Raw genomic sequence first — 15,830 nt, 5'->3', positions numbered from 1 at the left:
GAGCACACTGATGATGGTGTGTTAGACTGAGTCGTCGGAGTTTGGGTGGTGCAGTGGCCCCCCACCCTCCAGGCCGCTGAACGATACATTGCCACAAAGAACGCAGGGGTTCAGTGGTAGCCGGGAGGTACACAGCACATCTTTAAGAAAAAAGCTGAAACAAACATGCTAATTAATTGGGTGCCGCCCGTAATTGTCGGCCCATATCAGCGCTGATTTCCGATTGCGTCGTCTCTGATCTGGGCCGACAATTACGTGTCGTGCGGCACCTAATTAATTAGCATGTTTATTTCGGCTTTTTTCTTAAAGATGTGCTGTGTGCCTCCCGGCTACCTTTGCATTCTCCGCAAGTCGGTATCTGTCCGTGGCCTGGGGGTTGAGGTGGTGGGACACTGGGGTGTCATCTCGTTGCCTGTTTCCATCAGAGCAGGTAGCTCATCTTCTCCTATCACTTCCCATCTCGATGTCGAAGGTCGAGGTTCGTCGTCTGCTGTGGCTGATGTGGAAGGCTTGCTTGACTGCTGAGCCTCGCGTATTTTTCTATCACACAGTTCTCTAATAAGGACTCAAACCATCCTGCAAATATCCCCTAGACCGACGTACCCTTTCAAACTTAAAGTCGTACTTTATCATTACTCATTTGGTTTCGATTGTTATCCTTTTTTTTTCCAATTGCATCAGCTCTTCATCTGTCAGTTCTTGGTGATGGGATGCCAAAACCTCTTTAACATCGTGTTCGTCAACTTCCACAAGCCAAACTCACGTTGTCCTTACTTCGTTCACCACGATCAAAACACTTAATTATGTCTAGTTTTACCGTAAGTGTAACACCCTTACGAGCTCTTACAGGCTTTTCCGATACCATAGAAACTCATCTTGCAAACGGCTGCTCACAGGCTCGTGTTTAAGCAATGCCGGCGAGAATCCGGGGGAGAGCGGTTGCTAGGGGTGCGCTGATTTTTTATCGCGCGCTGAATTTTTTTTCATAACAGTGAAAATACCTTCTGAAAGCGAAAATAGGGTACTAATGTAGGTCTTTCGTGACAGTGAGCTTTCGTAAAGCGAACGTTCGAAAAGCGGGGGACACCTGTACAACTCCCATCAGGGTCTTTGTACCCTTGCAGTTCCTTAGATGTATCCACAATGATTCGCCTCCTTCTGACCCTATGTCACCTGTTTTTAATGATTTCAATGTTTTACCAACTGAGCAACGACACCCCTTCTGCTTACCTGACTGCCCTTTTGATACAATGTGTATCCTTGGACATTAAGTTCCCAGCTCTAATCTTCATTCAGCCATGATTCAGTGATGCCTACATCATATACATACCAATCTGTATCTGTGCTACAAGTTTATCACCTTATTCCATATACTGTGTGCTTTCAAATATAACACCTTCAGTCCCTTCTCAATTTTGTGCACTTTCTTACATTGCAACTCATCCTGTTGACTGCAATTTTGCCCTGTCATCAGCCTCTCCTTGCTAGGAATCTCACTGCACATTGCCTGTGTTTGTATACAACTACCTCATCTTCAGCACTCCCCCTGCCAAATTAGTTTTTACTCGAACAATATATCCTTTGATATTTTCCACCTATCACCATCAGCTTCTTACTTCATTTCTGCCTTCCCCCTCACCTGGTCTTATCTATCAAACGCCAGCTTGTACTTTATCTCCTCTCCCCACCTTCATATTCTGACTTCTTGATTTCCAGTCATGATGAAGGTTCTCAGCCTGTTACTATCCACCATGACTTGCCAATTTCCTTCAGCCTTTCATGTGTGTATTCATGTGCAGATTCCCAGTATCTGCAGATTCTCTTTTGCTTAAGCATGCTATATATGCCTTCTTTATCATCTCATTGACTTGCTTAGCCACTTTCATTGAGCTGTGGACTTGGAGCCCAAGATCCCTCTTTTCATCAGTGCCTTTAACTGTATGCTTTCTTCATACATTTGCCCTTCTGAAGGGCAATGGTTTACACTAGCTTAGATTAAACTGCATCTGCCTTTTCTCTGCCCATATCTGTAACTGATCTCTATTTTGTTGTATTGCTTGTGTTACGTCATCAGCAATAATGAATATATAATTGAGTCAGGTTTTATAAACAGACATAAACATTTATTAAACTCTGCTCAACAGTAGTGAAAATTATTCAAACGACTAACTTAACCGGAAGTTAACTGCTATATGGCAACTCTGGAACAGTTCTTAAAGTGGTAAATTCGAACATAGTCTTAAAGTGGGAAATTCGAAAGTCCAAGTAATTTATACAGTCAGTAAGGACAGACTGCTCTGAAACTGATTTCTTTGAAGACTTGACATTACTGCTGATCCTAGCCGAGATGCCTTCCAAGGAATTCACAACAAAGGGAATAAAACGGCTTAAAGGAACTGACCTTTTTGCTGGATGGTGAACACTGCACAAACCTTCCTGATCTTGCAGGGGTTATCTCAGATGCAGGCCACTATTCCTGAACGAAGATTCAATAAGGTCGATCCTTTATGAAACCGCCGAATGACACCAACTTTACTCAATTCTTCGGGTTCCCATACTTTAGTAAGGTCTTCACTCTCCAATACTAGACTGTAAAGGTAAATCAAAGGTGCAACACACAAAAACTGGCAGTGATTGGCGAAACTGCCGGCACAACGATTTTACCTTAAAATAGAAAGTAAAACTCCACTTTAAAACAAAACTACACAGCATAACAACGTAACTGACGAACTAAACTGCGTGACAACAGGGGTTTCCCCTTTATATACCTGTAGGGAACATGTCATCACGTGACCTCACACTGGCTGAAAAATTACATCACCCCACCATCATGCTCACAAAGTACTCAATTACATCATGGTCCTAAGACAGTCACAAGATACCCACGAGGTATGTAACACTTGACAGCCCTCTGCACTGTACAGAGTTTCAGTAATCTAGATCTACTAACCTACCCAACTACGTGTTCATCCAGGTTATTTATATATGTCTCAAACAACAGAGGTCAGGCACCAATCCCTGCAGAATACCACAAGTTGTGGGCCTCCAACCAATTGCACTCTGTTTTCTGTGGGCAAGACAGTTCTGAATCCAAACTGTCAACTCATTGTGGATCTCATGTATCTTAGTCTTCAGTGTGAGGATATACCTTCATTATTTATTAAAGCAGCGGTCCGTGGACTGGTACTGGGCTGCAAAGTAGGTGCTACCGGGCTGCGAGGAAACAATATGATTTGACGATATGAGTCAGCGGCGCCTTTTCTCATTCCCTGTCACGCCCACTGTTGAGCCATTACGCATGCGAGGTCATTACTTGCGCGTCATCCGTGTCAGCGCGGGAAGGAGATCAACTCCTTAAGCTTGCAACTGACGGCGGGCTGAAAAGTATGTTTGACATAACATCGCTGCTGGCATTTTGGATCAAAGTCAAGGCTAAATATCCTGAGATAGCCACGAAAGCACTGAAAATGTTGCTTCCATTTCCAACATTTCTCTGCGAAGTGGAGTTTTCTGCAACGAATGCAACGAAAACTGAACCGTGGAATAGACTGGACATAAGGAACCCCGTTCGAGTATCGCTGTCTCCCATCACCCCTCGATGGGACCGTGCTGTTGCAGGAAAACAAGCCCAGAGCTCCCACTGATTCAGCGATATTGGTGTGTTGCAATGATTTTATATGTTCATACGGGGAAAATATGTGCTGTGTGTTTAATATCCAAACGTTACTTAAAATGTTATGATGCTATTGACTTATATAACCATATAACAATTACAGCACGGAAACAGGCCATCTCTGCCCTTCTAGTCCGTGCCGAATGCTATGCTCACCTAGTCCCACCGACCTGCACTCAGCCCACAACCCTCCATTCCTTTCCTGTCCATATACCTATCCAATTTTTCTTTAAATTACAATATCGAACCTGCTTCTGCCACTTCTACTGGAAGTTCATTCAACACTTACTTCAAGCTCCCCGTCCTCCCCTGATAATTGACTTATCATTATATTCATGCGAGGAAAATATGCGCTGTGTGTTTAATATTAAATTCGTTAGATAAACCCTTTTAGCAACGAAATTGAGTGTATTAGCCACTTATCACCTATATTCTGGTTGTGATTAACACCCCCCTGCCCCCCGGCCCCGAACAGAATCGCCGAAAACGATCTGCAGGGAAAAAATCAGCACGTACACACATGCGCACTGGTGACCGCGCAAGGCTTCATGGTCATTGTAGTCTTTCTCGGGGTAAACACAACGTATTTGACTGCTATTCTTGTCCGTTGGCAGCCCTAATCCCCCCCCCCCGCACCGGTCGGCCGGTCCGCAGTGCAAAAAAGGTTGGGGACCCCTGCATTAAAGTATAGAGTCATATTGTCTCCAAAGGGAGCCCAGTTTTTTCATGTGTTTGTGTTTTGCAGTCTTTGTTTCTTTGGAATATTTTTTAATCCAGTTGAGATGTTGGTGCTGTGAAATGCAATTGATCCACTTTGAGCATGGTTTGTTGACTAGTTTGTTTCCTTTGAAGGTGGGAGTTGTAAGTGCCTTTGCACAAACATTGCGCAGGTACACGTCCCTGAACCACCTTGCACAAGCTGCCAGAGCAGTACTACAGAATACATCGCAAATTAATCAGATGCTCAGTGACCTCAACCGTGTTGACTTTGCCAACGTACAGGTGAGTTCATCCCTGTGGATTATTACTGTGCACCATAAGATCGTGTGCTCTTTCCCCACCTCTCATCTCCAACCACAAATACCAATAGCTGTAAATTCCTTAAAATTGAGGCAACTTGTTCAACTGCCAAATCAGCCCCCTTCTTCCTCTGCTGTCATCATCACCTTTTCCTCACACCGATTTGTACTTCTCCATTAACTCATGAAATCCACCACCTGCTGTTTTAATCCCATCCCGGCATGCTCTTGTTTTATTTCATTCTTCACACTGATGATTGAAAAAGTGTTCCTTTCAAAGCTGTGCACTTTACACTTACCTTTAAATGCTAAGTCTTGGCTCTTCCACACTACCATCCTGAAAACTTTTTCACCCTTACTTTCCCCTTCCTCTAAGATGTTTTCCTAGCTATGAATTAATTACTTCAGAGATTCCTTATTTATTTCAATTCTTTCATTTTAATATGTTCAAGATATTTAAAATTCATAAGTAATGTCCTCTAGTGTCATCACAAACTCCATAGTTTATTGACATAATTTATTATGCTGTTTGTTATCAAGTTTACATCCTAGAATTGGACTTTGACTTTGACCATTCCATGTGAAGATACCAGTATTCTTCCAAGCATATTATCCACAGTCCCTTTCCTCCGTCTCATATACCAGCTATCCAATCATCACAACCCAAAGACAACTTCCCTTTGTATGCAAATGATGTTCAAGCTGCCTTTCATCCAATCACTCAGTCTAGCTTTATCCTGCTACACAATGATGTCATCATATGCCCTTCCTGTATTTTCATATCATCAACCAACTTGGAAACTTTACATTTTGTTTCCTCCTCTAGGTATTTGTTATAAATAGTAAACAACGAGGACCAAGAACTGATCCCTAAATCCACTAGCTACCTACCTCCAACCTGAAAGTGGCCCATTTATTCCAAAACTTAGCTAACCTGATGCTGATGCTGCTTGACTTGCTGAGTGTTTCTAGAACTTTCTGTTTTTATCCCTTGACCAAATGCAGTTTTTTGTGTGGTATTGATTTGTTGATCTTGTAAAGTTTCCTCCAACTCGACATAGGAAGACAGTGATCTTCCATTATAGTTCCAGCCATTTGCTCTGGTTCCCTTCTAATGATTCTACTTCCTGGTCACTCGGTTGTGTTGACTCATCTGTGTCTTAACTTATCAGCGAACCCGTTTACGATGGCCTTATACTGACTGTTAGTTCCAACCTATTCAAAACTCAGCGGGTTATGGTTTGGTCTAAAAGCATATTAGGAAATCGATGTGAAATTCAGTCTGGTTTTTCAACAGGAGCAAGCATCGTGGGTGTGCCAGTGTGAGGAGGGAATGGTGCAGCGTCTGGAGCAGGACTTTAAAATGACGCTACAGCAGCAGAGCTCCCTGGATGAGTGGGCATCCTGGCTTGACAATGTTGTCAATCAGGTCCTGAAGCCTCACGAGGGCAGCCCTGGATTTCCAAAAGCTGCTCGCCAGTTCCTTCTGAAGTGGTCCTTCTACAGGTCTGTAACTGCTGCAGGATGACAACTATTTCCCCTTCTAGCTCTTTTTGCAAAGCTGTGGGAAGTAGGGGTCCTCTGAGGTAGGTGAAGAACAGCAGAATGGGCTTGCTTTCACACAGAAATATGTCATGGGACAGAGACTAATGGTTGATTATTGCTTCTGAAGTTGGAACTTACAGGGATTCTTATTATTTATTATTTACGTTAGGATGTCAATGTATGAGGTGAATGGCAGGCAGAACAAGTACCCTAGGAGTGCAAAATGGGTTGACAGGGTAGTGAAAAATGTGTTTGTTATCTCTTTCCTTCATTGGTCAGAGCTTTGATGAGACCATACTTGGCGCACAGCTTTAAGAAGGATGTTAATAAGCTAGAGATGGTACAGAGAAGAGTCACAAGGAGGTTGCAGGGACTGGAGGGGTTGAGTTATTAGAAGAGGCCGAGTACTCAGGCAATGTGCACACCAGCTCACTAACATCTTCATGGGCACCTTCAACACGTCCCTCGTCCCTCGTCCAAGCTGCTGTCCCCATATGCTTTAAATCAGCCACCATTATCTCTGTACCAAAGAACTCTACAGTCTCAGAACTAAATAATGCCAATCATCATGAATTGCTTTGAATGGCTGGTAATAGCACATATCAAAATCTCATTCCTACCACACTGGACACTCTCTAATATGCTTACCGACAGATGCCATAGCATCTGCAATGCACTTGGCCCTGACACATCTAGAAAACAAAGATTTGTTTCTGGACGCAAACACGAGGAAATCTGCAGATGCTGGAATTTCAAGCAACACACATAAAAATTGCTGGTGAACGCAGCAGGCCAGGCAGCATCTCTAGGAAGAGGTACAGTCGATGTTTCAGGCCGAGACCCTTCGTCAGGATGAACTGAAAGAAGAGATAGTAAGAGATTTAAAAGTGGGAGGGGGAGGGGGAGATCTAAAATGATAGGAGAAGACAGGAGGGGGAGGTATGGAGCTAAGAGCTGGAAAGTTGATTGGCAAAAGGGATGTGAGGGGATCATGGGATGGGAGGCCCAGCGAGAAAGAAAGGGGGAGGGGGGAAGCCCAGAGGATGGGCAAGGAGTATAGTGAGAGGGACAGAGAAAGGAGAGAGAAAAATAAATAAATAAATAACGGATGGGGTACGAAGGGCAGGTGGGGCATTAACGGAAGTTAGAGAAGTCAGTGTTCATGCCACCAGGTTGGAGGCTACCCAGACAGAATATAAGGTGGTGTTCCTCCAAGCTGAGCGAGGCTTCATCTTGACAGTAGAGGAGGCCATGGATAGACATATCAGAATGGGAATGGGACGTAGAATTAAAATGTGTGGCTAGCGGAACAAGTACTACACCTGCCCTTACACTTCCTCCCTCGCTACCATTGGTCTGGTCTCCCAGTCTGAGTCTGATCTCGCCAATATATAGAAGGCCGCATCAGGAACACCGGACGCAGTATATCACCCCAGTCACACCAGCCGACTCACAGGTGAAGTGTCGCCTCACCTGGAAGGACTGTCTGGGGCCCTGAATGGTGGTGAGGGAGGAAGTGTAAGGGCATGTGTAGCACTTGTTCCGCTTACAAGGATAAGTGCCGGGACGGAGATCGGTGGGAAGGGACGGGGGTGGGGGAACGAATGGACAAGGGAGTCGCGTAGGGAGCGATCCCACCACTAAGCTCCTCTTCTCACCCTGTCTCTTGCAAAAATGCCATCCCCTTCTTGCAATTCCTCCATCTCTGCCGCATCTGCTCTCAGGATGAGGCTTTTCATTCCAGGCCGAAGGAGATGTCCTCCTTTTTTAAAGAAAGGGGCTTCCCTTCCTCCGCCATCAACTCTGCTCTCAAACACATCTCTCCCATTTCATGCACATCTGCTCTCACCTCATCCTCCCGCCACCCCACTAGGAATAGGGTTCCCCTTGACCTCACCCACCACCCCACCAGCCTCTGGGTCCAACATATAACTTTCTGCAATTTCCGCCACCTCCAATGGATCCCACCACTGAGTACATCTTTCCCACCCCCACCCCCCCAGCTTTTTGCGGGGATCGCTCCCGGTGCTCCCGATGCGGCCTTCTATATATTGGCGAGACCCGACGCAGGCTGGGAGACCGTTTCGCTGAACACCCATGCTCTGTCCGCCAGAGAAAGCAGGATCTCCCAGTGTCACACATTTTAATTCCACGTCCCATTCCCATTCTGATATGTCTATCCACGGCCTCTTCTACTGTCAAGATGAAGCCACACTCAGGTTGGAGGAACAACACCTTATATTCCGTCTGGGTAGCCTCCAACCTGATGGCATGAACATTGACTTCTCTGACTTCCGTTAATGCCCCACCTCCCCCTCGTACCCCATCTGTTATTTATTTATTATTATATATTTTTTTTCTCCTTTTTCTCCCTCTGTCCCTCTCGCTATACTCCTTGTCCATCCTCTGGGCTTCCCCCCTCCCCCTTTCCTTCTCCCTGAGCCTCCTGTCCCATGATCCTCTCATGTCCCTTTTGCTAATCACCTGTCCAGCTCTTGGCTCCATCCCTCCCCCTCCTGTCTTCTCCTATCATTTTGGATCTCCCCCTCCTCCTCCCCCTCCCACTTTCAAATCTCTTACTATCTCTTCTTTCATTTAGTCCTGACGAAGGGTCTCGGCCCGAAACAGTGACTGTACCTCATCCTATAGATGCTGCCTGGCCTGCTGTGTTCACCTGCAACTCTTATTTGTGTTATTTGTTTCTGGATTTCAGTTTGGCATTCAGCACTATTGTCCCACAGTCCCTGGTGAACATACTCCTGCTCCTCGGTCTCGATACACCACTGTGCTAGACTTCCTAACCAACAGATCTCAGATAGTCAGGTTGTACAACCACTCCTCTTTCCCACCATTCTCAGCACGGGTGCCCCCCAGGGCTGTGTACCAAGCCCATGACTGTACACTCTGCTCACACATGACTGCACAGTCAAACACCGAGTAATCACATTGTCAAGTTCACCAATGACACAACGATGGTGGGGCTTGTCACCAACACTGATGAGGCGGCCTACAGAGAGGTGGCGGAAGAACCAGAGGCCTGGGTGCCAGGCAAATAACCTCTTCTTCTGTGTCAACAAGACCAAGGGGATGGTTATCGACTTCAGAAGAGTTCATACCACTCACAACCCTCTTTATGTCAGCAGAACAGCAGTGGAAACTGCGAGCAGCTATCTTAGGTATTTATATTTATCGTGTTTTTTTATTATTATGTTCTTTATCTTGGTGTCTGTGTTTGTGCTGCACTGCACCGGATCCAGAGTAACAGTTATTTCATTCTTCTTTATAATTGTGTACTGGAAGTGGCGTTAAATAATCTGCAATTTTGATTCTTGGATAGACTGGCACTGTTTTCCCTGCAGTGAAGAAGGTTGAGGAATGTAGATGAGAGGGCACAGTTTTAAGGTGTTTGGAAGTAGGTACAGAGGAGATGTCAGGGTTAAGTTTTTTTTTAGATTAGATTAGATTACACAGAGTGGTGAGTGCATGGAATGGGCTGCCGGTGACTGTGATGGAGGTGGATACAATAGGGTCTTTTAAGAGACTCTTGGATTGGTACGTGGGGCGTAGAAAAATAGAGGGTAACCCTAGGCAATTCCTAAAGTAGATACATGTTCGGCACAGCTTTGTGGGCCAAAGGGCCTGTATTGTGCTGTAGATTTTCTACATTTCTATGATAAGTAGATTAGATGTGGATGGTCACAGTCTTTTTCCCCAGAATAGAGAAGTCTAAAATTAGAGGGCTAAGTTTACGGTGAGAGTGGAAGGACTTAAAGGAGACCCGAGAGAAAGATTTTTCACACTGGTGATTAGAATTTGGAAATAGCCACCAGAGTAAGTGGTTGATGTGGGTGTACTTAATTAGAATTGGAATTGGTTTACTATTGTCTCATGTACTGCAAGATCATAACAAAGCAGGTTGTGAGCTCAACAGTCAATTTATCATACTAGGGAACTATTTTGTAATCTTATAACAGTGGGGTTCAAGCTGAGAAGCCTGCTTTCAGGCTTCTTTACCTTCTGCCTGATGGAGGAGGGAAGAAGAGAAAAGGTCCAGAGACAATGAGGTCTTCAATTATGCTAGCTGCTTTATTGATGCAGCAAGAGGTATAGATAGTGTGCATAGAGGAAAGGATTGTTCTGAGGATGTGTTAAGTTGTGTCTTGCATCACGGGCAGAGCAGTTTTCATACCAAGTCGTAATGCATCCAGATTGGATGCTTTCTATGGTGTATTGATAAAAATTGGTAAGTGTCATTGGGAACATGCCAAATTTCTTTAGCCTCCTGAAGAAGTAGAGACACTGGTTAGCTTTCTTGGCATGAAGTCTGTATAGTTGGACCAGGACAAGTTGTTGGTGATGTGATGTTCTCTCCTGGGAACTTGGAACTCTCAGCTCTCTCAACCTCAGCTCCTCAGACAGGAGCATATGTAACTGTGCCCATCCTTAAGTCAGTAACCAGCTCTTTTGTTTTGCTGACATTGAGGGAAATGTTGTGTCATGACACCATGTTATTAAGCCTTCTATCTCCTTCCTGTCTCTGAATCATTTACTTACGATACAGCACTACGTTGTTTTGCAAACTTGTCTGTGGATTTGGAGCAGAACATTACAACGATCATCGGACATTTGGACGTGCACATGGATGTGAGGATTTTAAAGGAATATCAGTCAAATCAGACTCTTCAACCAGTGGGGATAACTTAATTCACCACTATTCTGAACTGATTCTACGATCTACCAATTCACTTTCAAGAACTGTTTCCAACTCATAATTATTTTTATTTACACATTTATTTTCTTTTGCACATTAATGTTTGTTAGTCTTTATTTGTGTATAGTTTTTCATAAAATTCTACTGTATTTTTTCATAAATGCCTGCGTGAAAATGAATCTCACTGTAATATATGGTACTTCGATAATAAATTTATTTTGAACTTTGAAATTGAACTAGAACTAGCTCAGAGAGTTGTACTGCAGGATCTGTTTTCGTACTATCTAACTGTCTGACTCTTTGATATATAATTAGTTAGTTTTACAGGTGACACAGTGATTGATAGTGTTACTGATAGTGAGAATATTTTTTGACTAAAAATGATAATGATCAGTTTGTAAGAGGGATAGAGTGATATCAGATGGACCTTAGTTCTCAGAAATGTAAGATGATGCACTTAGGGATCTTATATCCTGCAATCATCATGAGCAATTGCTTGTTTGGCGGAGGCAGTACAAGTTTTAAAAAGAGCTTGGGACATTTTGGAACTTTTCAGTGGGCTGTAATCATAATGATCTATTAGGCACTTGGCAAAAGCCAATAAAACTAAATGAAGTGTTAAGTTGAGCAGCCATTTTAGGAGCGGCTATTGTTGGAGTGGACAGGCTTGGGCAATAACAGATGGAGGCTCTAATTAAGATTCTATTAGTTTTCTCTCCTCCTTCATCTATTACAACATAGTTAGTGGGGTCCGAATGGGTCTAGGGTTAGATGAATGTTCTTTGTATGAGATGTGAGGACTCTGGGAAATCTCCAGTCTCCCTAATAAGAACATCTACATGAAGTACAGCGAACTGCAGCACGTTAAGGAACTGGAGCTGTAGCCCAATGACCTTCAGCTCATATGGGAGAATGAGGAAGTAATAGATAGGCGTACAGGGAGATAGTCACCCCTAAGTTGAGGAGTCAGGTATGTGGGTGACTGTCAGGAGAGGGAAAGAGAATATGCAGTTAGTGCAGAGTACCCCGTGGATGTTCTCTACAATAATGAGTATTCTTTGGATACTGTTGGCGGTGGGATAGGGGAAGATAATGTACTGGGGGAAGCCTCATCTGGGTCTCCAGCACTGAGTGTTGCTCTGTGGCTCAGAAGGGAGGGGAGAGAAGAGGAGTGCAGTAGTGATTGGGGATTCCACAGTTAGAGCAGCAGACAGGAGATTCTGTGGACATGGAAGAGACACACGGTTACTCCCAGATGCCTAGTTCAGGTGTGCTTGATGAATTGTTGTGGGGGGCAGGTTTCAGATTTCTGGATCCTTTGGATCTCTTCTGGGGATGATGTGACCTGAGAGGGAGCAATATCTCTACTGGGTGTTTTTTACTGGGAAGTCCAGAACGAGGGGTCACAGTTTGAGGATAAAGGGGAAGCCTTTTAGGACCGAGATGAGGAAAAACTTCTTCACACAGAGAGTGGTGAATCTGTGGAATTCTCTGCCACAGGAAACAGTTGAGGCCAGTTCATTGGCTATATTTAAGAGGGAGTTAGATATGGCCTTCGTGGCTAAAGGGATCAGGGGATATGGAGAGAAGGCAGGTACAGGGTTCTGAGTTGCATGATCAGCCATGATTGTACTGAATGGCATTGCAGGCTTGAAGGGCCGAATGGCCTACTCCTCCTTCACCTACTTTTTATGTTTCTATGTTATAGACCACCCAATAGTAACAGGGACATCAAGGAGCAGATAGGGAGATAGATTCGAGGAAGATGCAATAATAGCAGGGTTGAGTGGTTTGAGATTTTAATTTCCCCAATATTGATTGACATCCCCCTAGAGCGAGGGGTTTAGATGGGGTAGAGTCTGTTAGGTGTGTTCAGGAAGGTTTCCTGACACAATATGTAGATAATACTACAAGAGGAGAGACTGTACCTGATCTGGTATTAGGAAATGAACCTGGTCAGGTGTCAGGTCTCTCAGTGGGAGAGCATTTTGGAGATGGTGATCACAATCCTATCTTCTTTACAATAGCATTGGAGAGGGATAGGAACAGCCAAGTTTGGAAAGTGTTTAATTAGAGTAAGGGGAAATATGAAGCTATCAGGCAGGAACTTGGAGGCATAAATTGGGAGCAGATGTTCTCAGGGAAATGTACGGCAGAAATGTGGCAAATGTTCAGGGGATATATGTGTGGTGTTCTGCATAGGTACATTCCAATGAGACAGGGAAAGGATGCTAGGGAACAGGAACCATGGTGTTTGATATCAAGTCAAGAAGAAAAGAAAGGCTTACGAAAGGTTCAAAAAACGAAGTGATGTTAGAGATCTAGAAGATTATAAGGCTAGCAGGAAGGAGCTTAAGAAAGAAATTAGGAGAGCCAGAAGGGGCCATGAGAAGGCCTTAGTGGACAGGATTCAGGAAAACCCCAAGGCATTCTACAAGTATGTGAAGAGCAAGAGGATAAGATGTGAAAAAATAGGATCAATCAAGTGTGACAGTGGAAAAGTGTGTATGGAACCGGAGGTAGCAGAGGTACTAAATGAATACTTTGCTTCAGCATTCACTATGGAAAGGGAGCTTGGCGATTGTAGGGATGACTTACAGCGGACTGAAAAGCTTGAGTATATAGACATTAAGAAAGAGGATGTGCTGGAGGTTTTGGAAAGCATCAAGTTGGATAAGTCACCGGGACCAGACGAGTTATACCCCAGGCTACCGTGGGAGGCGAGGGAAGAGATTGCTGAGCCTCTGGCAATGATCTTTGCATCATCAATAGGGACGGGAGAAGTTCTGGAGGGTTGGGGTATGCAGAAGTTGTTCCCTTATTCAAGAAAGGGAGTAGAAATAGCGCAGGAAATTATAGACCAGTGAGTCTCATTTCAATGGTTGGTAAGCTGATGGAGAAGATCCTGAGAGGAAGGATTTATGAACATTTGGAGAGACATAATATGATTAGGAATAGTCAGCATGGCTTTCTCGAAGGCAGGTCGTGCATTACAAGCCTGACTGAATTTTTTGAGGATGTGACTAAACACATTGAATGTAGAGCAGTAGATGTAGTGTACAGTGGCATGCAAAAGTTTGGGCACCCTGGTCAAAATTTCTGTTACTGTGAATAGCTAAGCGAGTAAAAGATGACCCGATTTCCAAAAGGCATAAAGTTAAAGATGACACATTTCTTTAATATTTTAAGCAAGATTACTTTTTTTATTTCCATCTTCTACACTTGCAAAATAACAAAAAAGGAAAAGGGCCCGAAGCAAAAGTTTGGGCACCCTGCATAGTCAGTACTTAGTAACACCCCCTTTGGCAAGTATCACAGCTTGTAAATGCTTTCTGTAGCCAGCTAAGAGTCTCAATTCTTGTTTGGGGGATTTTCGCCCATTCTTCCTTGCAAAAGGCTTCTAGTTCTGTGAGATTCTTGGGCCGCCTTGCATGCACTGCTGTTTTGAGGTCTATCCACAGATTTTCGATGATGTTTAGGTTGGGGGACTGTGAGGCCTACAGCTTGCGCCTCTTGAGGTAGTCCATTGTGGATTTTGAGGTGTGTTTAGGTTCATTATCCTGTTGTAGAAGCCATCCTCTTTTCATCTTCAGCTTTGTTACAGACAGTGTGATGTTTGCTTCCATAATTTGCTGGTATTTAATCAAATTCATTCTTCCCTCTACCAGTGAAATGTCCCCCGTGATCGATCCACCCCCGTGTTTAACAGTTGGAGAGGTGTTCTTTTCATGAAGTTCTGCACCCTTTTTTCTCCAAACATACCTTTGCTCATTGCGGCCAAAAAGTTCTATTTTAACTTCATCAGTCCACAGGACTTGCTTCCAAAATGCATCAGGCTTGTTTAGATGATCCTTTGCAAACTTCTGACACTGATTCTTGTAGTGAGGACGCCGGAAAGGTTTTCTTCTGATGATTCTTCCATGAAGGTCATGTTTGTGCAGGTGTCGCTGCACGGTAGAACAGTGCACTATCACTCCAGAGTCTGCTAAATCTTCTTGAAGGTCTTTTGCAGTCAAACGGGGTTTTGATTTGCCTTTCTAGCAATCCTACGAACAGTTCTCTCAGAAAGTTTTCTTGGTCTTCCAGACCTCAACTTGATCTCCACCGTTCCTATTAACTGCCATTTCTTAATTACCTTACGAATTGGGGAAATGGCTAATTGAAAACGCTTTGCTATCTTCTTATAGCCTTCTCCTGCTTTGTGGGCATCATTTATTTTAATTTTCAGAGTGCTAGGCAGCTGCTTAGAGGAACCCATGGCTGCTGATTGTTGGGACAAAGTTTGAGGAGTTAGGGTATTTATAAAGCTTTGAAATTTGCATCACCTGGCCCTTCCTAATGATTATCATGAACAAGCCATAGCCCTAGCAAGCTAATGAAGGTCTGAGACCTTGGTAAAAGTTATCTGAGAGCTCAAATCTCTTGGGGTGCCCAAACTTTTGCATGGTGCTCCTTTCCTTTTTTTCACTCTAGAATTGTACAAAACAAAAATAATACACTAATCTTGCTTAAAGTGTTGAAAAGAATGTTTCATCTTTAACTTCACTACTTTTGGAGATCAGTTCATCTTCTACTCAACTATTCACAGTGGCAGAAATTTTGACCAGGTTGCTCAAACTTCTGCATACCAGTGTATATTTGTTTTCAGCAAGGCATTTGTTAAGGTACCCCATGCAAGGCCTATTGAGAACATAAGGAGGCATGGGATCCAAGGGGACCTTGTTTTGTGGAGCCAGAACTGGCTTGCCCACAGAAGGCAAAGAGTGGTTGTAGACGGGTCATATTCTGCATGGAGGTTGGTGACCAGTGGTGTGCCTCGGGGATCTGTTTTGGGACCCCTTCTCTTCATGATTTTTATAAATAACCTGGATGAGGAAGTGGA

The 15,830-nt window shown here is 44.0% G+C and overlaps 1 protein-coding gene across 2 annotated transcripts in view; it reads left to right on the top strand.

Annotated features, from left to right (window-relative positions):
* The window catches only part of rfx2 (regulatory factor X, 2 (influences HLA class II expression)), a 220,443-nt gene that overhangs the window by 182,982 nt on the left and 21,631 nt on the right, over window positions 1-15,830 (top strand). For both annotated transcript variants that reach the window (XM_063032557.1, XM_063032556.1), the window contains exons 14-15: window positions 4,526-4,675; window positions 5,990-6,198. In XM_063032557.1, the coding sequence (XP_062888627.1) occupies window positions 4,526-4,675; window positions 5,990-6,198 (359 nt within the window). The remainder of the gene's footprint in view (window positions 1-4,525; window positions 4,676-5,989; window positions 6,199-15,830) is intronic.

Source organism: Mobula hypostoma, chromosome 24 (assembly GCF_963921235.1).
Source record: "Mobula hypostoma chromosome 24, sMobHyp1.1, whole genome shotgun sequence".
In the NCBI taxonomy this organism is placed as follows: Eukaryota; Metazoa; Chordata; class Chondrichthyes; order Myliobatiformes; family Myliobatidae; genus Mobula; species Mobula hypostoma.
The sequence above is the reverse complement of the archived record's forward strand: the minus strand, read 5'-3'. Positions and strand labels throughout refer to the sequence as shown.